The sequence below is a fragment of the Pocillopora verrucosa genome, chromosome 12, assembly GCF_036669915.1.
Source record: "Pocillopora verrucosa isolate sample1 chromosome 12, ASM3666991v2, whole genome shotgun sequence".
In the NCBI taxonomy this organism is placed as follows: domain Eukaryota; kingdom Metazoa; phylum Cnidaria; class Anthozoa; order Scleractinia; family Pocilloporidae; genus Pocillopora; species Pocillopora verrucosa.
Window position 1 is genome coordinate 15,089,639 of NC_089323.1, and position 24,701 is coordinate 15,114,339.

Sequence of the window (24,701 nt, forward strand, 5' to 3'; positions counted from 1 at the left end):
GATTGTATCGGGATGACATCCAAAGCGCCACTGAATTTCACTGGACACTTACGCTTTTGACTGCAAAAATATTAAGTGCAGAATTGGCGAGAGTTGTTTACGGTAAAAAAAAGTTCACCGTTATTATATTTAGAAACGTTGTCACGGTGAAAGTGGAAAATGAAAATTTGAGAGAACTGTAACGCTAAAGGGAAGATGACCAAAAACAAATGTTTATCATATGAAATACGCTGATTGGTATCGCCAATCAGCTGCTGGACGTCACCCGCTTTTCGCGCCACTTTTATACGTTCGTGAATGAATGGCAAATTCTCATTCGTTAATAAAATCGCCTTTCAAGTTGTCTGCAAATGCCTATGGTGTTTATATAGTAAACAAAATAATACATGGCTGCTTGTAGATATGGGATTACTATTGTCATAGAGAGCGCATTGAACGAGGGATATATCGAGTTGATAACTTGAAGAGAAATTGCAGTGGTACAATATAACTCACGGTGTGAATTCATCTTTATCGATTCAGTTATGGCAGAATGTAACATTTCCTGCTCTGAAGAGAAAAGGGATTTTGCGGATTGCCAGTATTTCGCACTAAAAGAGAAAGAGCTGCATTAAATTACAAACTGAATCAATTAATAGTCATGCAGAAACATGTAAACAAATAATAACCATAAAAGAATAAAACAAAGAAAAAAACAAGCACGATAACTAAGAAGAACAGCAATTTTGATCGCGAAACTGAGAATTAGACGAGGTTAGATCTTCTAAACTCGTGAATATGTAACCTTCATTTTTTTATCGAAATTGTTGTAAAGCAAAGTATTATTCTTAATATTTTCAGGCATGTAGAATTAACAAATGACATCGTTTGGAGAACAGAGGGATTCAGAGGACGACAGTTTAACAGGTACAAACCAATTTTCATTCTGCAACTGATTATAGCTGTAGAGCTCATGTTATTTACAATGAAAGATCATAATCTTAATTTCCCTGCGACTGACAACAATATTCGAATGGAATATTTTATTTACTAGAACTTATGAATTTGTTAAAGAACCTTTGTCCAGCAATTTTCGATAGCTTTGAGGGAAATTTTATACATGCGCTTTGTAGAAGAACAGAGATTTTACACTCGCTACCACGGGTCGATAAACGTGTTTTGTTACGCAATAGGCTCGCGGGGCGTTGGTAGAATTCGCGACGGTTACGTAGACCTTCGGAGGTGTTTCGGGCTTGAATAAGTTTTGCGAATTCTCTCAGCCCCACACGCGATAAAATGAAGGAATGAGAGAAAGATTCTTTTATTGCATAACATTTTATCTGTGTTTATCCATGCCTACCGGGTACAATTGGGTTGTTTATTGCAACTCACGCATTTTGATAAGGGACAGCCTTGAATAACGTTTCCTAAGAAAAGACTAAAAAACAAACAAGCAAACAAACAAACGAATGAAAAACACAAACATGACACAACCCGCTAAACTTGACTGGAGCTGTCACGCAACCACAATAGCGTGACGGAGGGAACTTTCAGATTCTCGTTCATCCTCTATGATTAAGTATACAACGTTTTCTCTAGGTTATTTTCATTTGAGTCTCCTCTTTTTTATTTTTAACGATGTAGCGCAGTGCAATCGATTCCATTTTATTTCTAGCTATGGCAGAAAGCAACCTCCCAACAACGGGAGAAGAACTGGGAGTGAAAAATGAGTTTCCAGCTACAGGTAAGAAAGGGCAACAAGGAAAGACTTCTTTATGGTAATTTTCTACTGATTAAGTATACCTTAATTCTGGTGTACAATTTTTTTTTATCACTTCGACTTGATGGTTTTAGGAATCCACTAATTAAATACGCCAGCATTAGAACGCTAGTTGTAATTGCACATAGTTGTGATCACTAACAAAGTTGAAATATCTTCTCGGTAATTTCAGCGACAGAGAAAAGTCAAGTTACGTCAAGTGACGCTGAACTGGATGTAGACGATGACCTTTTAAGAGGTGAGAAAATATTTTTTGAAAGAAGTCCCCATGAAGTTTTTTCACATTTACATCAAAATTTGCGTATGTTCTATGAATAAGTTTTTGAAACAGCAAAAGATTGTTTCTTCAAATTTCAGACTTAATTACCAGTAAAATAAAAACAAAGGAAAAAAACATGTTGCCCTAAATTAAAGAAGAATGGGCCAAAATTGGCCTACTAGGCTTTGTAAAACTCGGTTTTTCTGAGTTTTAGAAGTGCTTACTTGTAAATCAAAACACAATGTTTTGGAGATTAACGATGTATCTACAGTTTGCACCTAAAATGGAGGATATTTGCGTAGTAAGAGCATTATCCTTTTGCACTTGAAAATATTGTAAATTTGGTCATTTTTAGTGTGAAAGTCATATTCGGCAAGAGAGAGCTGTTGGTATCCGTGGGCGAATACCAATTTTCGAAGTTTTGAAAAATTTGCAAACGGATAACTTTTTGAGGCTGCCAAAAGGAAAGCATTTAGGTTAACACATTTTTTCCCCTTATTGTTCAGTACGTGTTTGACAGAAATTTTACGCAATTTGAGAATTCTACGGAGAGGAGGAGGCATTTTGTCTCGGCCGTATAGCCTGTTTTGGTCTTCTAAATATTTCACGCCCCTTTAGACAGTTATGTCAACACCAGGCCCACGCTATAAACCACCAGCCAACAAAATGTGGAGCCGCTGACTTTCACAACAGGCAAAATGGTACTTCGCGGGAAAGTGATACTTTCCCAATCAAATTTCTCCACTTAGCCTCTTCGAGTATGTTCTCAATAGACAATTACATGTGTGAGAAAAACCAAGTGATAAAGAGAAAAAGACAAAAAAAAACCTTTTTCCAGCTCACATTTCTGAACAATGGTAAAACCACGAACTCGTCACTCTCAGACTCTCAGTACGATGTTCTTTTTTTTCGTTATCAGAACATTCACAAGTTTTAACCTTTTTCGGTCCTGGCTTTGCTTTGCTTTATGCAATAACTTATGGGGTTTGATATTCTAGCATGAAATTTTGGAAAACGTAGCCCATGTGTAAAAGGGTCATTGGAAAGTCTCTCGACCTAAATGTAAACCGATCAGACTTGATGTGGTTATAGCCAAGCTACAGCTAAAACTCCAAATAGCTTTCATATTTAAAAAAAAACAAAATGCACAGATAAACTCTCCTGAAGGGCGATTGTAAACAAAGTTGAGTTAAGATAGGATCTTCCGGTGAAACTTATGATATTTTGGAAAACGTAAGCCAGATGTAAAAGGAGTTTGGAAAGCCTCTCGACCTAAATGTAAATTGATAAACTTGTGGTAGTAGCCAAGCTACAGCCCAGACTCCCGGCAGCTTGCACACAAACAAAATGTACAGATATTAAACTTTTCTGGTTGTTTTTTCTTATAGCTCTGAGCTCCTTTAACTTAAAAGTTCATTTGGATATATAGAGTTGGCACCATCCGTCAAGGGTCGTATCACTCATTACTAAATCATTAATACTAAAACGTTGTGTTTTCAGAAATAGCGAAAGTATGTCTCGAGGAAGGTAACAAAGAATACAGACAAGGAGAAGCTAATAACGCGATAAACTCGTACACGGAAGGACTTCGAGTGAACTGCAAAGATAAACGACTGAACGCCAAGCTTTACAGCAACAGGGCAACAGCTCATTTCCGTTTGGGTAACAATTTCATACGTAAACATAAATCTGTCGTGCAGCGTTACATGATAACGGAATACACAATCTGTATCAAGAAAAGAAAAAATTGAGCAAATGTAGAAAAGTAGCATACAAACATAACTTGCCCTGTAGCGGATGAAAATTAAGCAAAGAAATGATCCTCGTTACATTTCAAGCAATTGTAATTTTTTAAGGCTTCTTTGTTGCAATTCCATATGATGACCACTTTTTTAAACCTTATTTCCTGAATCTCATAGAAAACTACGTGGAATGTCTCGATGATGCAACAGTTGTCGTTCAGTTGGAACCCACATTAATCAAAGCTATTAAGAAAGGTGGGTTTTTCAGACATGAGCCATCAGCATTCTATTCTATGATTTCGTCAAAAGAGGATTGTGTGGTTTGTGGCAGGTTACTGCTCCCCAAGTGTCAATTGTATCTGGTGTGTCAATGTCTGTAATGTGGGTAAAAAGCATAAGAGAATGTCAATAAGCTCTCAAATACCGCTGCCTGTTTAGTTCACGTTGTAAACCGCCGGAGGTCGAGGGTTCAAGCCTTAGACCGGACCATCTCCCTTAGTCTTAAACATCTGAAGACAATGTGCTGCCGCCTAAGCTGTGACATCTGCAAATGGTTTAATATTCTAGTCTCGGATAAGAACGGAAAACCGTAAGCCCCGTTTCTTGCATCTTCTCTGTAACTCAAGGAGGCACCTGAAAAATTCCCTTTCAAAAGTTGTAAACTGCTCAATGCAGTCTGCCCGAAAATTTCCTCGAAAAGTGCTGAAAAGCGCATAATAGCACATTAAAATGAAGAATGTACGAGATAAATTTATCGTTATCATCATCAATTGAAGCTTAATTGGTGGCCGCTTTCCATTAGCTCCTTATTGTTTATTTTCAGTTCTTCTACAAGTTCAAATTTCCTTCATTATCAAAATTTTTGTTCCCAGCTAAATGGGAAATTAAGTCCATTTTATCAGTACGTTTATACTTTAACAGTGATGAATACTTCATACCAACAATTATTCTCTCCTTTTCAGGAGCCAGAGCTTGTGTCGAACTTGGCTTGTATAAAGAAGCAAGGAGCTGGTTGCATATGGGATTGGCCGTATCCTTTAACGAACGTTTCAAACGTGATACGAGATGCAATGCGAGTAATATTTCAAGGGAAATCAATACGTTCCGGAGAGATTCTTCAACACATAATGCAAGCAATGTTATCTTATACTGCACTGAGCAGTTTAAAGAAGCTAGAATATTCTTAAAGAGTTCTTTCGACTATTCCACGAAACTTTACTCAAAAGAAGAGGCCATATTAATTAATTCCCAGAGTTTGAGCTGAATACCCCTCATTTTTGTCTTCAGACGAGCATCACCGTGGCGACCGAACCTAAACCAATAAATACGCTTCAGAGCTAGAAAAAACTCTCAAATAACTTGAAATCAAATCTCTAAAAAAACCCACGTTCGAATAATCATTCCAGTTTAAAGGTTCTATCTAATACTCTCACTGTTTTTTTTAAATACACATTTCCATTGCATTTTCGCAAATCTGCTGATTTATCGACCCTTGACACGTTTTAAGATTGAAAATGACGACAAACGTCTGCTTCGATTACTAAGGAAAACTAATGCTGAACTAATGGTCATAGCAAACAGTTCTTCCAATCTCGGAAACGCTTATCAAGGACGAGGACACTTCAAAACAGCTATCCAGTACCATCAACGTGATCTAGAAATTGCTAAAGAAGTGGGAGACAAGGCCAGAGAGGGAAGAAGTTATTGCAATCTCGGCAACGCTTATCAAGGTCTAGGACAGTTCAAAACAGCCATCCAGTACCATCAACGTCATCTAGAAATTGCTAAAGAACTGGGAGACAAGGCCGGAGAGGGAATCAGTTATGGCAACCTCGGCAACGCTTATGACAGTCTAGGACAGTTCGAAACAGCCATCCAGTACCATCAACGTGATCTAGAAATTGCTAAAGAAGTGGGAGACAAGGCCGGAGAGGGAAGAAGTTATGGCAACCTCGGAAACGCTTATCAAGGTCTAGGACAGTTCAAAACAGCCATCCAGTACCATCAACGTCGTCTAGAAATTGCTAAAGAAGTGGGACACAAGGCCGGAGAGGGAAGAAGTTATGGCAACCTCGGCAACGCTTATCGAGGTCTAGGACAGTTCAAAACAGCCATCCAGTACCATCAACGTCATCTAGAAATTGCTAAAGAAGTGGGAGACAAGGCCGGAGAGGGAAGAGGTTATGGCAACCTCGGCAACGCTTATCAAGGTCTAGGACAGTTCAAAACAGCCATCCAGTACCATCAACGTCATCTAGAAATTACTAAAGAAGTGGGAGACAAGGCCGGAGAGGGAAGCAGTTATGGCAATCTCGGCAACGATTATTGCTGTCTAGGACAGTTCAAAACAGCCATCCAGTACCATCAACGTACTCTAGAAATTGCTAAAGAAGTGGGAGACAAGGCCGGAGAGGGAATCAGTTATGGCAACCTCGGCAGCGATTATCTAGGTCTAGGACAATTCAAAACAGCCATCCAGTACCATCAACGTCATCTAGAAATTGCTAAAGAAGTGGGAGACAAGGCCGGAGAGGGAAGAAGTTATGGCAACCTCGGAAACGCTTATCTAGGTCTAGGACAATTCAAAACAGCCATCCAGTACCATCAACGTCATCTAGAAATTGCTAAAGAAGTGGGAGACAAGGCCGGAGAGGGAAGAAGTTATGGCAACCTCGGCAACGCTTATCTAGGTCTAGGACAATTCAAAACAGCCATCCAGTACCATCAACGTGATCTAGAAATTGCTAAAGAAGTGGGAGACAAGGCCGGAGAGGGAAGAGGTTATGGCAACCTCGGCAACGCTTATGACAGTCTAGGAGAGTTCAAAACAGCCATCCAGTACCATCAACGTCGTCTAGAAATTGCTAAAGAAGTGGGACACAAGGCCGGAGAGGGAAGAGGTTATGGCAAACTCGGCAACGCTTATCAAGGTCTAGGACAGTTCAAAACAGCCATCCAGTATCATCAACGTGATCTAGAAATTGCTAAAGAAGTGAGACACAAGGCCGGAGAGGGAATCAGTTATGGCAACCTCGGCAACGCTTATCGAGGTCTAGGACAGTTCAAAACAGCCATCCAGTACCATCAACGTCGTCTAGAAATTGCTAAAGAAGTGGGAGACAAGGCTGGAGAGGGAGGAAGTTATGGCGACCTCGGCAACGCTTATCAAGGTCTAGGACAGTTCAAAACAGCCATCCAGTACCATCAACGTCATCTAGAAATTGCTAAAGAACTGGGAGACAAGGCCGGAGAGGGAATCAGTTATGGCAACCTCGGTAACGCTTATCAAGGTCTAGGACAGTTCACAACAGCCATCCAGTACCATCAACGTACTCTAGAAATTACTAAAGAAGTGGGAGACAAGGCCGGAGAGGGAATCAGTTATGGCAACCTCGGCAACGCTTATCAAGGTCTAGGACAGTTCAAAACAGCCATCCAGTACCATCAACGTCATCTAGAAATTGCTAAAGAAGTGGGACACAAGGCCGGAGAGGGAAGAGGTTATGGCAACCTCGGCAACGGTTATCAAGGTCTTGGACAGTTCAAAACAGCCATCCAGTACCATCAACGTCATCTAGAAATTGCTAAAGAACTGGGAGACAAGGCCGGAGAGGGAATCAGTTATGGCAACCTCGGCAACGATTATCAAGGTCTAGGACAGTTCAAAACAGCCATCCAGTACCATCAACGTCATCTAGAAATTGCTAAAGAAGTGGGAGACATGGCCGGAGAGGGAAGTAGTTTTGGCAACCTCGGCATCGCTTATCAAGGTCTAGGACAGTTCAAAACAGCCATCCAGTACCATCAACGTCATCTAGAAATTGCTAAAGAAGTGGGAGACAAGGCCGGAGAGGGAAACAGTTATGGCAATCTCGGCAACGATTATTGCTGTCTAGGACAGTTTAAAACAGCCATCAAGTACCATCAACGTCATCTAGAAATTGTTAAAGAAGTGGGAGACAAGGCCGGAGAGGGAATCAGTTATAGCAACCTCGGCAACGCTTATCTAGGTCTAGGACAGTTCAAAACAGCCATCCAGTACCATCAGCGTCATCTAGAAATTGCTAAAGAAGTGGGAGACAGGGCCGGAGAGGGAAAAAGTTATTTGAACCTCGGCAATGTTTATCAAAATCTACGACAGTTCAAAACAGCAACTGAGTACCTTCAACGTCATCTAGAAATTGCTAAAGAAGTGGGAGACATGGCTGGAGAGGGAAAAAGTTATTGCCTTCTCGGTACGATTCATCAGGGCCAAAGAGAGTTGAAAACAGCTATTGAGTGTTTTCAACGTCACCTAGAAATATCCAAAGAAGTGGGAGATAAGACTGGAGAGGCGTGCTCACTCTGTTCCCTTGGAAGCAGTTTTGAGCGCGAAGGAAATCTTATGATGGCCTTTGACTGTTATTACTCAAGTGTAGAATTGTATGATGATATCAGGGCCAGTCTTCAACTCAACGATCAGTGGAAGATCTGTTATCGTAATCAGCACCAAGGAGCATACAAAGGTTTGTGGCGTATAAATCTCGATCGAGGTCAAGTTGTGAAGGCTCTTCTTGCCACAGAGAAAGGACGTGCCCAAGCTCTGAGGGATCTCATGGTCACAAAATATCAGCCTGGAGATTCTCTAACGCCCAGCGCATCCCGCACTTCTCTGAGGTGGGTTCCATTGAGCACAGTTTTCATAGCTATTAATGGACCATGCGTTTGCTTCTGGGTTTGCCTCAGTGAAAATAATATCCAGACGAGAGTAGTACACGTAAACAAATATAAGTATGAGAATGAATTGAAATTTTTCATCCAGCTACTGAACAAAAGTGTTGTTAAGGAGATCAGTAAAAGAGAAACTGTTACCATCGAAAACCCTTCGCTTGACTCGCCTCGGACAGACGAGGAAGTGGCCAATGATGTGATCCCAGTTGATGTGAGGCACTCCAAATCAAGTGCTTTAAAGAAACTGCATGACATCATCGTTACTCCTATTGCTGACCTCATCGAAGGCAACGACGAGATCACAATCATTCCTGAAGGGCCATTTTGCCTTGTACCTTATGCAGCGTTGCAGGACTCCAACTCATCTTATCTGAGTGATTCTTTCAGAATTCGTGTGCTTCCCTCTCTGACGACCTTGCAACTAATTCATGATTGTCCAGCTGACTTTCACATGAAGACTGGTGCATTGCTTGTCGGCGACCCATGTTTCAAACACATCATCTATGAGGGAATACTTTTGATGCAACTTCCAGGAGCAAGAAAAGAAGTGGAGATGATCGGACGTATCTTCAATGTCTCCCCTCTCACTGGAGAAATGGCAACAAAAGATGAAGTGTTAAAACGAATATCATCAGTGGCCTTAGTTCACATAGCAGCGCACGGTAAAATGGAAACTGGAGAAGTTATCCTAGCACCAAACACCACAAGAGATAACCCTCAGCCGCTAGAGAAAGACTATCTACTGACGATGAAAGATGTCATAGAAGCTGGGTTGCGAGCACGTCTGGTTGTACTTAGCTGCTGTCACACTGCTCGTGGGGAGGTCATGGCTGAGGGTGTGGTCGGCATGGCGCGTGCACTTTTGGCTGCCGGTGCCAGATCTGTTGTGGTAACCTTGTGGGCGATTGGCGACGAGGGAACCCTGGAGTTCATGAGTTTCTTTTACGATGCACTTTCCAAAGGCAAGAAGGCAAGTGAAGCTCTCAATCAGGCCATGAAGTGTATGAGGGAAATTGAAAAGTTCAAAGAGGTGATTTACTGGGCACCATTTGTACTCATTGGTGACGACGTCATCCTGGATTTCAATGAGATTTAGAGGCTGCAGTAAGTAATAATTCTGTTGATAAATTCTATTCAATACAAAGTTTCATTAAATCATAACCTTTGCTCATATGTAAGCAGTGATACGTGCGTGTTATTTTCCTTTCAGTTGGGTTACGAATTTATTTTTGTCTTCGCACACTGAGATGCAGGACAATCAAGTGGACACGTTTACGATAATGACATTCTTTTTTGGAAACACGATAGGAGTAAAATAGCAAATTTCTTTTAAAATAATCCTGTTGTGCAATGTATCGTTTCATGTGCTAAGAAATATTTCATGGCAACTCAACTATCCTCCCTAAACTTAGATTCTTTTATTTTTCAATTAAGGCAGTGAGCATTGGAATCCCGGGGAGTTTTCGGATACCTACAAATGCTAATATTTGGACCAGAAACCAGTAAGCTACCGATGAAAGCTTTGTCAAGAGTCTTCTTTTGAAAGCAGGAAGGAGCAAAAGACGGCCAAAGTCAAGTTTAACAAGAGAACAGATTTCCATTGATTCGGAAAGTTGCCTTTTTGCTTGTTTGAACTGCTTTTACGAGCTTAATCTTTGATATCCTTCTCAAACTACTGTTTGTTTGTTTGTTTGTTTTTTTCATATGATGTCTTAAAATTATCATGACTAGCTATTCTTAATCTAAGTATTTTCTACTGAGAGGATTTGGGCGTTACATTTACGTCGAAGTTGAAACGTCTTGAAAACGTTTTCCAGAGTTTTTTTTTAACAGAGTTTAGTCTCATGAGTGATATAAAGCTATTACATGCGTGTGTAGAGAATTTCCATAGGAACTGGAGAATAATTAGTTGTCCGTTTGCTCCATTATCTTAGTCTATGTCAGATGGAAATTGTGATGAACTTTTCGAGGATTTATACTCAGTCATTGGTACTTAAATTTAGTTTCTTCCGATCAGAATTCGGTTTATCTGGACTTAAAATGATAGATTTTGGTCGTAATGGCAAGGATTTAGTCTTGATATTAGTTAATTTTCTGAGATTTCTCCTTTAATTTTGAATGCGATAAATTGTGTTATTTTTTACAAGCAGAACGATGCATTTTAAGTTAATTGTTTAAACTAATCGTCCAAAGGCAAAACGAGAAGTTTAATTTTATAATTTTAGTTATGGCTTACAAAGAATTGATGGAGGCTCAGAGCGAGCTGGAAAAATTGGAGCCAAATGATTTATTAAGTTTCTCCGATTAGATTGTTTACTTATTATCTAAGTACAATAAACTAACATTGAATGTCAAACAATGAAACAAGTCGCTTGGTATTTTGTTAGAATGGAAGAGGAAATCAATAACAAAGGGAAGAAAATTCCTGCATCAACCTGCATAAGTCATTTCTTGTCGTTTGAAGTAGTGGGTGCGCCTATGTCTTATTCGCTTAGTAACTTTTGCCCATTTCTTTGAATAGGTTTATTGAATGAGAGATAAACTTTGATATTTTCTGACTCTATAACTGCTGCTATCGATCATTGGCAACCGTTTCTCAGGATGTCACGCGACGCACTTCTTTAGCACGTTATGTGACAGATATGATGTTTTGTCACATCTTTTCGTTTGGAGTAGCGAGCGCACCTATGTCCTATTCGCTCAACTTTTGCCCATTTTCTTGGATAGAGTTATTAAACGAGATATAAACTTCGATATTTTCAGATTTTATATCTGTCAGTTTCATTGGCAGCCGTTCCTTAGAATGTCACGCGACGCGTTTTTTTTATCATGTAAAGCGACATGACGTTTAGTCATATATATTGTTGAAGAGGCAAGAAAAAGGAAATTCCCTTTCACTTTGGGAGATGGTGCTTTCTTCTGTTTATAGAAAGCGTCCTCATCATGGGAGGTACCCTAGGTCGGTGTGGTTCCCCGTGTGTAGAAAATATTTATGATTTTTTTTCCACGATTGCAAACTTAGTTAAAACAGTCTGTTAAAAAAAACTGAAACTTTCTTAAAACTGAGGGCTGACCGATATAAACTTTTTACGGCTAGCGGTTAAAATTGTGGCCATTTTTCTGCTGCAGCTAACACTAAATAACACATTGTAGGAGGGAAAGATTTTTAAAGTTAATTTTTTCTTCAACTAAGGGTTCAAATTTGTTAATTTTTACGCCTTACAGCTATTTTTTTGACCGGTTTACGGCTAACGGTTAACCCCATGCAGACCCTCGACGGGTGACATGCAAGATGTGAAATAAAAACTGTTTTAGAAGGTCGTGGTTTTAAAGCCGTAGAAAAATCCCGAAAGTAAGGATCAACCTGGGAGAGACGGGCCTGGGGAGAGTGTTGTCGCTAGGCATTCCTGTTACGTTCAATCTGAGATGCTTAATGAAGTTAACGCGAGATATTCACCGAAGTGAGGGCGAGCAAGGATAAATTTCCTTCCCCCTTTAAAGACCTTGTACCGGATCCAAAAAGTCAGTAAGCCCTTACATTTTGACTTTCCCTAGTTCTAAAGAACTGCGACAACGTAATTGTTTCATCAGAACATCTCTACTGACGATAGCATATATTACAATCATTTTTAAAAAAGAGCCATGGGAAGGGGGGAAGGGTGGGTTGAGGTTCCGTGTTTCCCCCTTTCCCCCTGGTTGGGAGTGTGGACGGCTACGTGGTTAGATACAACGCAGGTGTTTACACAAACACGTTTCTGGCCCACACTGTGCAAGATTAAGTTGGTTTCTATTTCATGGAGAGACAAAAAATTGAAGTTTCTCCTTTTCATCAAGGTTCCGACTCCCTTCTCTCCTTTTGGTGTTGTACAATCACAGAAAACAAAAGGCAACATCTTACGGACTTTGGATAATGGGTGAAAATATGGGCACTAGAGCTAAAATTGGTTTGCTACTCAAGAAAACCTTGATCTCAGAGACAAGGTTTAAACTATTTTGATGCAGATTAAAGCTAGCTGAGCTGAATATTTTACTCCCACTTGCATTCCTATGTGCAATCTTGGAGGTGAAAATTTAAACGGAGAATTTTTTTTTAGATTCAGTGACCCAAGAGTCACTGTATGGTGTGACAACAACAATTGATGAAGTGCAAGCTGTATTGTTGAGTATGATTCACAAAGACACTATACTAGTAGGACACAGCTTGGAAAGTGACCTCAAAGCAACAAAGGTAAGTTTCCAGGGTACAATATAAACAGAAATAAAAACAGAGAAGGGCAGCATTGTTCATCCAAGTTAACCTAGGGTTTCAATAGGATTTCAAGAAGGCCCTTGGAAACTTTGTATGGAGCTCTGATAAATGCTACAGTAAGTCAGAATGTGATGTGCCGTTGCTAGCTATATCAGGTATCAGTTAGGTTGTCTTTCCTTTTAGGCAATTGCAAATTGCAGAGACAAAGTCTTATTTAAACCCACTCTTCTTTAATTCTTGGATCAGACTAGTATGTAAAAATTTTAAACCCTCTTTTCCACAAGAATCTTGCTTAACCTCCCTGTCATTCCCTGCAACCAAAGAGGACAATTTGTGTATGGCTCAATGATTTGCATATTAGATGCAGAAAGAGAAAGTCTACATTTCAGCACTGAGTTGGGTCATCAGGAGGAATCCTAGGGGGCAAGAAACATTCTGTGGCTTGTCAAGTTGTAATAGTTATGAGACTAGACATTTCCAATTTTTACACAAAGGATTAGCATCATTCCAGCTTCTTTAGTGATATTTGGTCATTGCTTAAGGTTTCTAAATAAAGTGGTTGATACCTCTGTGGTATTTCCCCACCGACTGGGACCTCCTTACAAGAGAGCTCTTCGTAATCTCATGCCCAAACACCTCAAAAAGATTATTCAGTATAGTGGTAAGTTTTGATAATGGTGATGTAAAAATGGTTACTTTTTTTTTTTTTTGAGGAAACCGTGCTCAATGTGCCTTTTAGTCCATTGTACTACAAATTTTATTACGACTTATTTGTTTGGATCCCTGAAATTTCTGTAGTTGTGTAATAGTTCATTTTACAGTTTCATGCTTGGTTGATTTGGAACAGGAGGAAGGCTAAGGGTGACCTTGTTATGATGCAAACATTGCTGCTTTTCAAGTGTGAATTACTTTGCTATCAAGCTAACTAGATATTGATCTCTATCATAACAAGGTCACCTTCAGCCTCATACCTAATCAAAGGCTTAGCAACTAAGTACACAACTGTAAAATGGCCTACTGGTGATTTGTCTCAGTCCTTAAGTGAAGCAGTTTGTGTAAAAAGTTGTCAAGAATTTGTCTTTCAAACGGGATGTTCACTTGTTTTCATATTAAAAAAACAACAGGTACTTTGACAGGATTTAGAACCCTATTATGGCTTCTTTACTTAGTGATGTCAATATTTGGATTCTTGGATCAAAATTAGTGTCTGAGCAACTGCGTACCTATCCCTCCCCTCACCCAAACTTAACCCCAACTGTTATCAGTTGACTGTTGTTGGGTCAGGGGAGGGGTAGGTGTGAAGTTGCTTAGAAACTGATTTTAACCCATTCTCCCAGACAGTTTCCACAGAAAGTGTGTTACATTAGATTTCTCTTTGCCTTACACTTTTAGAAGTTTGACTGATATTTTAAAAAATTATTCCCTAATATTCTACTACAGTTGATGGCCATGACGGCTATGAAGATGCATCTGCTTGTTTGGAGCTCATGAGGTGGAAGGTGAAAGAAGACATGAAAAAGACATCAAGGCAAAAGTCTCTGCATCAAGCATTTGCAGTTTCATAGCAACACTTCAACATTTCACACAGCAATAGGCAGGTAGCAGGTACTTTTTTCTAAGTGATTATTCATAGTTTTCTTAGTGAGTCTCTTAGGTTAGGAAGTTTTGTTTGTCTGTTCTGTTAACAGAGTAGCCGACAGTGAAATTGCAAACTGGAGTTCTTAGATTTAGAATTGTGACAGGCACCCCTTTGGTGCATTGCTTGGGTTTTGCCATAGGTAGTTAGTATGTAAGAGTTGAAACTTATTTATTTGGTATTGTCATCTTTCAGGTTTAGGTGAAACTTCACATTGAGCTGTCTGTGAAGTCTATATGGAAGAGGGGGGGGGGGGAGGCAGTTAATGAGAAAGATTTCACTTTGATATGTTTATTCATTCAGTATCTTACATGTGACCTCAGTAAGTGTCACACTTGTCATTTCTGAACCACTGAGAATATATCCAACAGTTAAATCATGAAATAAGGAGAAAATGAATCATAGGTATAAAGTAAAACAGATATGAAAGAAGATTTAGTGTTGGTACAATATTTTATTTAGTTTAAATATCAGATTCCAAATTCCCAGGTGGCTTTAAAAACCTAAAGGAGAAAATACACCAAATAATAATCATGTTGTTTTGCAGTTATTTATTACAATAAAATATTTTTTTAAAAAAAAAGTTCAAGAACTTCCTGAAAGAGAGACTCACTGGCAACTTCTCCATATCGATCCAAAATGAATAAAATAATTATTACTATTTCAGATTTACAAACACAGGTGTTACAGTAATAACCCGCTTATAAGAACCTGGGTTTTAAGAACCTGTTAGGCTAAAATTCTCATTTTAAGCCCCCTCTACATAAGAACCTATTTAGCCTAAAATTTTAAGTTAGGTTCTTATCAGTGGGGTTGCTGTAAAAGTGTCTTGGCAGAAACTAATGACTAACTGATTAAACGGTTATGTTTTGTTAAGAACATATAGTTTTACTGTATCTGCACTGAACCGCCTATAGGCATTGCTCTACATGGTACATTATAAATGATTTATTATGAGATGATACTGTATTTGCAATATATATACAATATATTCCGATGAAATACATATGCAAATTTAAGAACCTATTTAAGAACCTGTTTAGGCTAAATTTCCTTTAAGTACCATTTATATAAGAACCTATTTAGGCTAAATTGAAAAATTCAGGTTCTTATACGCTGGTTATTACTGTAGTATATGCAGATAATTTGGTTTCATCAAGTGAGTTGATGATTTAAATTGGCGTTAATAACAAGTTTTTAAAGCTGACATTTCAAGTGTTAGCTCTTAACAAAAAATAATACTCTATCTTACAAAGCCTATCCTGTTTCTCAATCGTTCAGTGGCTCATTGCTGCTAACAAACACTTGATAAATATTATTAATTGTTTTATAAGCAACAAAGACCCAGTGAATTTCCCCTCCAACATGATCCCAGCTTGTGCACGTTCTACGCTTAAATTATTTGACAACAATATAAGACAATTTCCTAATGGTTAGTTTACCAAAAGGGTGTGTTCATCACCTTCAGAACATAATTACCTTTGCTGTTTTCAAATTTCATCATGAGTGGTATTTTGTTTCCCTACAAAAGAGAATCTGGCACCTGCAGAGAAAGTTTTTACATTATGCATTCAGTAATAACAAACTTAGATTTTTAGTAAAGTTGAATATAATTTGTGCACAGTTGGAGAGCATTAATTAAATAAAACAGTCTGTGACTGCATGTACCTACAGCTACTGTATATAGTTGTAGTGTATAATTTGCAGCAAAACTGCAAAGTGGTGTAAAAATGAACAGCTCAAGTTGATGCCGAAATTGTGAAAAAAGGAACAGAGTTGTACACTGGTTAATTGACAGGCCAGGGACAGGGCAAGAAATTTTAAAATGCAAATAGAACAGGTACATGAATTGAAAGAGCATCAAACGTAATTTTATACAAAACAGTGCTACTCCTGGTGCTCTATGTACCTAACACAATGGTTATACCTACTCCTTTTGTTTTATCTTTCTTTTTCCTTTCATTTTCCATTCTTCCCCAAAAGATATGTTAGGGATGTTCAGAGTCAAACACACATGTGATAATGTTTGACGATGTAAGCTTTTACATTCACATGGAGAACAAGAGATGTTACAAGTGTCTCACAATAGTGGGCTATTTTGATAACGTGACAGGTCTAGGGAAAGGTTCATGGATTTATGTGCTCAAACACATGGCTCATCCAACACATCTTGCAATTGTTGCACAACTTTTGTGCGTGAAACAATAGTCAAAACTTTGAATTATCACATATTAGAGAAATTAGTGACAAAGGTACATTACAGCAGTATAATAATTGCCCATGAAAGTGAGTTTTAGTCACCCTCAAATAATATTGCATAGGACTGGTTGTTCTTACTATTAGGTAAGCCTTCAAAGATTTGATTCACAATTCTCGTTTTCAGGCTACCATATATTTCCTTGTGAATCATTTAAGAGAATTTGGTGTTAGATCCAGATAATGCCTTCTGACCAATAAGCTTGTCTGTTCTTATCACCTGTTTGTTGTGTTTTGTATTGATGTTGTTAGGAGAAGTTACAAGTCCATCATTTCTGAGAATGGGCTTGGAATTGCTTAGTTCCATGCTCAGGGCTATAAAATTGGTACTCCATGGATTTCTTTTTGCTTGCTGCTAGGTTAAAAGTGGTGGTTGCACACTGAAGATAGTCAGCTAGTTTGTGCAGATAGCTTGTTGGGATTTTAATTGAGTTATGTTTACAATTTGGAATGTTTATAGTACTCTTCATTTACATTGGCACCAAAAAGCTCCAGTGGGGTAGAGGTCAACTGATTCTTTCCAGTCAACAATATGAACAATATTCAGGTCTTCTTGGGCAGGTAAACACTGTATTCAGCTCCAGTCTTTAATTAATTTTTACATTTATTTCATTATTTTGTATGTCGATTCAATTTACCGCTTGTTTGAGGGCCTGGTCCAAGTCATCAATCAAATCCTGAGTATCTTCAAGTCCCACTGATAAACGAATCTAGAGAATTATAACAGATTCTATCATGAATATTGTAAGAGCAACTTCATACTACATGTCTTTAAAGATATTGTTGTTCATTCAGGGATGACATAATTTTAGGGATGAAATAAGTTGCTAGTCACTCATAGGGGCCAAAGAGTTTACTCGTCTCAGCAAGGCAATTTAAATCAAAATGGAGCTTGTGAGGAATACTTATTTCTTTTATCCCTACTTTGCTGAAGGAAAAGAAATAATTAGTCATACTTATGTAACGCTTTGCTACTCCATCCATCTCAGGAGATATTAAGATTCTTGAAAACGACTGAAAGCCAGTTTATGTTCTCATAATATTTTACAACTAGAGAGGACTTCTATGGTAATTCACAAATAGTTATCATCTGGACAAGAACTCTTCTTTTTCTTCCCTTTGTCTCATGTGAATCTCTTCTCATCAAGCGCTCAGTTGGTACAAGCCAAGAGGATAAGAGACTGCCTACACTCTCGAACTCTTAGGGGTGAGACTTGTCATTGGCGAGTGAAAATATCTTCTCACCAAGAGCTTGGTCCAAGCAAAGGGAGAAAGAGACAGACAGCAGTCTCAGACTCTTGATAAAACAAAACTTATTAATGTGTTCTTTGGGACCAGAATTGTGTATGTTAAGTGAAATCTCTTCTCACCAAGAGCTTAATGCATAGCAAGAGTAAACAAGTCTGCCAGCAGTATCAAACTATTGATAAAATGAAACATTTTATCAACGTTTTCCTTTGGACCAGACTTGTTGTTTCAAATCCAATTAGTCCAAAACAAGATAAAAAGAGACTGCCAGCAGTCTCAGATTCTTAAACAAAATAACTATTGCTGTCCATGCCGACCATGAGTGATATCAAACTCACCAGTGTATCTGATATTCCTAATACTTCCCTTTGATCTGCAGGAACTGATGTATGGTTCATTATTGCCCTGAAAATAAACCAACAAAAGATCCATGATTTTAATGAACTTTTCTTTCCATTCCCAAGTCAATATCTTTTCAGCCAATCATTCTAACAGTCTTTGCTAGTTGTTTTAAGTACATGCAGAACTTATTGTACCCTTGCAAACTGAATTCCCAGTTTTCTGGGAATTCTCAAAAATTCCCAACTATGCAAATTAACTCTGATCTAAAAAGCTTGGAATTACTGGGAATTTCTGGGAAAGGAAGACTCCAGTTTTGTGAGGACTTGGAATTCCAAGGAATTCCTAGGAATTCTCAGCTATACAAACTACCTAAAATTTAAGAAGGGTGGAATTCTTGGGAATTTCTGGGAATTGAATTTGAGGCAATTTAAATACCCTGAGGTCCACATAAATTCTAAGAAATTCTCAATAACTTGAATTTGAAGGTTTTAAGAAAAGGAGTAATTTCAGAGGCTTAAAACTTTGGCTCAATAAAAGGTATGCTATACAAAACTTACCAAGAGATATACATACATGTATATGTTTATAACTTAGAGATCATGAAATTTATTAATCAAACTAAGTTTTAGTAAATCATTGATATGGATTTTCTCATGAACCAGCAATCAATTATGTTAAATGGAAATTGCCAATTAATCCAATGTACTCTGTCACAGATTTGCTTTCTAACCTCAAAGGACTCTTGGATTCCATGATCATAAAATATTTTTATTGTGATGCAAATTAATGTCTCATGTTCATTGATGTGCCAAAATCATCAAACATTCATTAGCTGTTCCTTGGTACACAACTTCCACAATAATTAACAATAATTACATTGTTATCTACACTTAAAGATCTTTGTTAGTTATGAACATAAGTTACCTCCCTAACCTACATTACTGGTTGCCTTTGTTAGAAAAACTTGGAACAGTCAAGCTCAGTTGCCTCAAACACTGTCAGAGACTTTTTGTTGACATTATTTTTAGTAGAAATTTCATGCCTTAGACAAACAAATTCAACACCTAATTAATCTTTCCTTTTTCATGATTGTTGTTGCTGTTTTTTTTTTCAGTTTTGTGCTCTGTTTTCGGGACTAATTGCTGTAATTTGTTTTGCTGTTTTTATTCTTGCAAAACATTTTTGTAAGAGTTTCAATACTTGTGGATCATCCACACACTTTGCAAACATTTGGCATGCAGACAAGACAGAGGTAGTCAACGTTTCCTTTGAGAAAAAACACCTTTTAAATGACGTCTTCAATTTACTTTATTTGAAACTCTGATCTGAAAATATTTGTCAACAAGACTTGTTAGTAGTGAGAAGTACATACCAAGTTTCCTTTCATAACTTAATTTCTTAAATGTCTCAATCACTGGATCTCCCAAAAAATATTACATCTTTTTATTTTTGGTACAAAATACCAGTCCTTTATTATATACAAATGAAAAGTGCAAGTCATACTTCAATAATAACAGCTCTTAAGTTTACTTGTTGTTCTTCTCTGTCTGTCAGCTATCAACAAAATTGTTTTATACTTCGGACAGTGCATAACTATTTGTGGACTAGAGTTCCAACGCACCTCTATAATCGCATATAGTTACTTCTGTCTCTTGAAAAAATGTTTCTCCTTTGTAAGACGCACTCTACTCTGTTGTCACCACTGCTTTAAGTTCAGTGGAAACGACTGACTGAGAAATCGAGATGGCGGTGTTGGAACGTGTTGCTGAACGCTTGCTGCGGTCAAGCTTTGTAGATTTAGGTACTGGTACACTGGGATCATCTATGTATCTCTTATACTTCCTAATGTGGTATCCTTCTTTTATAAATATGAGGGTAAAAGACGATTTGTAGTCGCATTCAAAGCTGTGATTGGCTTGTGTTATTTCTCACCTTTGCCATGAACACAACTCAAGTGAGTTTCGAGTCTTTGTTTCCTCGACAACTTTCGGCCACAAATCGTACATTTGTAGTACGATCGATTCTTGTCGATTATTTCTACATAGAGTGAACTCACATCATTATTTATATCACCAAGGTATCCATCGTCTAGAAGCAGAGAACCGGTCGGAGAAGTCAGAATAAAGTTGTAACAATCGGCAAGCCAGCGGATTCACTTTGCTAGCCAATGACAAGTCCTAAAAGATCCACGTGATCATGCCCGTGATCGGAAACAAAGAAGACTTCATTTGGCGCTCATCTTTGAATGTACTTTTCATCGGTTGATCGCTTTTCTCAACTGTTTTGCTTAGTATAACATTTCTAAAGATAGCTTTTATTGTGGTTCAATGGGAAAACGAGAAAGTTGTAAACAAATAAGAAAGCCGTTGGCGCCGTGGAGTTAAAGTTGACATATTGACTGGTACAAACAAGGGTCCAGTGGCCATCTGTAAAGCTACGATTTTGAAAGTTTGTGGTGAGTAAACATTGCGATATTCGTTACGTGTTCAAAATCTTATAAAAGAATAGATGTAACGGGTTGAATTAAGCTTACATAACGCTCGGTGCAACTGAAACTAGAATAATTCTGAGAATCGAATCCCTCACTTGCATGCCGCAGTTTCTTAACTTATGCTTTACAATGAAATAAATCTGTCAGTAAGGTTTCAAGATTCCTTTAGTCACGTTTGGGAACATTCAAGATTCATAATAGGAACTGTTATTACACAAACCTTATTACATTAAGAAGCCCTCCTTGGTAAAAACAAAATAATGTATTCAGCCCTTTTTTAGTAAAATCTATGGGAGAGATGTATTAACTCCAATATAAAAGTCACTCAATATAACAGAGATTTCTTGATTTGAAAATCCAATGAATGCCCTTTTCCTTATAGCCATCTTAAAGGCCTGGTCTGAGCTTTAAATATATATATTTATATATATTTTTTTTTTCAAATTCAAATGTCATGGAATGCAGATACAAAATGGTCAAGCTTCTTGTAGACAACCTCATTCAAGGCCAACTCATTGTGAGCCCAGGGAAAAAGAATCAACAGATTTTATTCACAATTTGTGTCAAACCAAATTTAATGATTGATTAAGACTATTTTATATGAATAGCTGTAGTTGAGGATTAATCTGTATGAAGTTTTCAAGAAAAGAAAAATAAATCAAATTCCATCCTAATATTACCACATGTTGATGTTAATAATTAATCAAAAATATTTTACATGTAAGCCTTAATTAAGCTTGTAAATAAATTTCATTGAATACTTGAATTTTAGCCGGGTTTTTTTTAATTTAAAGTATTTATTTTTTATCGTTAGCCTCAAATTTTTGCTTAAAATTCCCAGTAATTCTTAAGCATTCCTAAAAATTCCTAGAAATTCCTTAGAATTTTTTAGATTTACAGTTTTTCAGGGAAAGTCATTGGTTCTCTGAGTTGGAATTCCTAGGAATTCCAAGTCTTGTAATGGCTACAAACTTGAAATTTCTGGGAATTTCTAGGTTTTTGGAACCAGAGTTGTTATGGTTGGGAATTCCCAGGAATTCCCAGGAATTCCCAGTCCGAATTTACTGTGAAAATTCACACCTTTATTCCTAGGAATTCGAAACTCCATTTTGCAAGGGTAATTCTGTCAGGCTTTCAAAACCACCAAGACTCTCGGCAAGTGTAAATAACTGAAAGAAAAGGATAAACAAAGACTCATGGCATTCAGTGACATGAGACATTAAACTTGTAAGACAAATGGGTTTCCTTTTGGATTTCCCGAATGCCACAGGAACTCCAACCTTAAGCCTAAATAGCATTAACTTTAATTTATGTAAAAACTATTAAATAAATATCAATAGTTACCTAAGATGATTTGAAAAACTTTCTGGAATTCTCCAAATTCCCTTTGATGAAAAAAGTCACCATACCACCAAAGCCTGTCATCTGTTTTTTAGCAAGTTCATGCTGTGGGTATGATTCCAGACCTGAAAAAAAGTTTTACATCAATGATGCTGTACCATGCAAATACTGCTTCATCAATAGTTTTTGAGCAGGTCTGTTTAACCCTTTAATTCCAAAAGAGACTAGCATGTAATTTCTCCTTACAACATCATCCCCAGAATTTTTTTTTTTTTATTTAATTTTTAATTTTTTTTCATTTTATTGTATGCTTTTCTAGACCTTAAGATCAATGATTATATCTTGTTAAATTTTATTTTATTTATTTATTTATTATTTTTGACAGGACCCCAAGGACAACAGTGTTACACACTGATGGGTTTTTCAATCCTGTATAAAAATTCGTTATTATTATTATTATTATTATTATTATTATTATTATTAAACATTAAGGGCATGAGAATACAGGAAATGATCATCAACCAAAGAAGCTCTTGTTTGTTATACAAATTCTCCTTATCAGCACCTTAGGAAATGTTTAGAAAACAGTATGGAGAATCTACATATTGATTTTAGGGTGTAGAGGGTTAACTAAGAGATATGCTATCTCTTCACACATGTTTCCATATGCCTTTCAATTAGTTCTCCAAACCTACCTTTGAAAAATTTGCATTCACTATAGAACTTATTAGCAATTTGTGACCAAACTAACATACAATTTCTAACTGCCAGTGTGTTACTTCATTGCAGCTGACCTCTTTATAGAAAATACCACCGCAACTCTCCCCTCCCTAACATACCTGGATACATAACTTTCTCTACCCTGGGGTTTCCTTCCAGAAATTTTGCAACAGCTGTAGCATTAATTTCATGTTGACGCATTCTCAAGTGAAGAGTTTTAAGACCACGATTGGCAAGGTAACAGTCAAAAGGACTTGGCACTGGACCAATAGCTAACAAAATAAAAAAGAAGAGTTTAGAGATTGATTAATTTGTAAACTTTGCTAAATCTTAAAGGTTTGGAGAGAACTTTTTTCAGTACAGAGACGATTACCTATTTACTTACCATTTTGAAGGAACCTCAGCCTGTTGCAGATTTCATCATCATTTGTGCACATAACTCCCATCACTGTGTCAGAATGACCTGCAGTTGTCAGCAATAATTCTATCAAGCAAGTGTGTGGGGTATTCACAACTTTCATAAAACTATTTTATTGTCTGCTGGTATGATCTACCAAGCTATTTCTGGCATCGTAGGCTTGGCTATAATATACTGTATTCACCCACCTAGTGCTTCCCAGAGTTAAAAAGCACCTTAATTTCTTCTTTATCAGAAACAACAATAAAGAAAGATGGTAGAGCAAAAATAATGAGTGAGGGGTTATGGAGATGTTGGTCAGGGCTGTTTTGCAAAAAGGGAACAATTGTGAAAGTTAGAATCTTCCAATTTGTGGACCTAATTTGCATTTAGCCCCTCCCCAAATGTAAGAAGACTTAATTATTTTTAAAAAATCAAAGTGAGGTATCCTACTTAGCCAGAGTTATCGCACTCAGACAGCTCAGCGATGGCTTATAATTTCAAAAGAGAAATTATCAAAATGAAACCCTCATGTCAAAGCTCCATACCATTCATGTACTTTGTCACTGAGTGCATGACAACATCAGCCCCAAGAGACAATGGGCGCTGCAAAGGAATATTTCACAAATTTTAATTTAAGATAAGTCTGTTTTATTCACTGTGAAAAGGTCCCAAGATAACACCAAAAGGTATTCCCTGAAATTGTACAGTGAATTTACCAAATCAGCACCTGGGATGTTATCTAGCTTCATATAATACAATAATCATGTGGATCAATATCAGTATCTGGGCAACTGCCCACCTACCCCTCCCCTAACCCAACAACAGTCAATCGATAACAAGTTAGGGTTAATGTTGGGTTAGGGGAGGGGTAGGTGGGCAGTTGCCCAGATACTGATATTGATCCAATCGTGTCAAGGTCACTCAAGGTCACAGGGATATCTTGTCATGTATGATTGCAGCGAATGATTGCTAAGGATAATCATGTCAAGTATGCAAGCTTTGTGTTGCTTGCCATTAGTGAAGAGGCAAAAACATTTTTTTTGTTCAATATATAATAAAATAATTCTTAGATTTGGTTTTAGCGATATCCAGAAAAATCAAGGTCTTGGTAAGGGTTATCAGCTTCAGCCTTCGGATTCAGCAGATAAACCTCACTGAGACCTTGATTATTCTGGATATCACAAAAACCTCATCCAATAATTGTTTATTATCAGTTATTTAGTATGTATTTTCAGCCGCTGCACTCATTACAGTCCTACCCCTTGACAAACACTTTCACTGACCACCTATGCCCATGCCTTTCTGGCCTTTTTATAAATTTATCCCTAAAAAATTAAAAGAAATCTATATATCCTAAGGTAATTAACAGGTAGAAATATGGTGCCACTCAAATACCTGAAAATATGATGACATGAAAGTATTATCCACCACTAAAGTAACTCCCTGTCAGATAAAAGATTATGAATATGAGATAATGTTAGTATTGAGAAACGTCTGCATCCAGTATGTGGATAGACACTCAAGCCACATAGCTAAGGTCAGAGAAAC

At 37.6% G+C, this 24,701-nt stretch overlaps 2 protein-coding genes and 1 pseudogene across 5 annotated transcripts in view; 2 read left to right on the forward strand and 1 right to left on the reverse strand.

Moving 5' to 3' along the window:
- Positions 1-24,701, forward strand: part of LOC136277224 (uncharacterized) — a 72,932-nt gene that overhangs the window by 4,227 nt on the left and 44,004 nt on the right. The window lies entirely within an intron of this gene.
- On the forward strand, positions 865-9,960 carry LOC131778917 (tetratricopeptide repeat protein 28-like). Its single transcript, XM_066159366.1, has 9 exons — positions 865-906; positions 1,655-1,723; positions 1,932-1,997; positions 3,519-3,680; positions 3,938-4,015; positions 4,723-4,790; positions 5,268-7,604; positions 8,085-9,574; positions 9,905-9,960. The coding sequence occupies exons 2-8, from the start codon at positions 1,657-1,659 to the stop codon at positions 9,564-9,566; spliced, it is 4,260 nt and encodes a 1,419-aa protein (XP_066015463.1). The 5' UTR covers positions 865-906; positions 1,655-1,656; the 3' UTR covers positions 9,567-9,574; positions 9,905-9,960.
- The window catches only part of LOC131769270 (cystathionine gamma-lyase-like), a 14,780-nt pseudogene continuing 4,709 nt past the window's right edge, over positions 14,631-24,701 (reverse strand).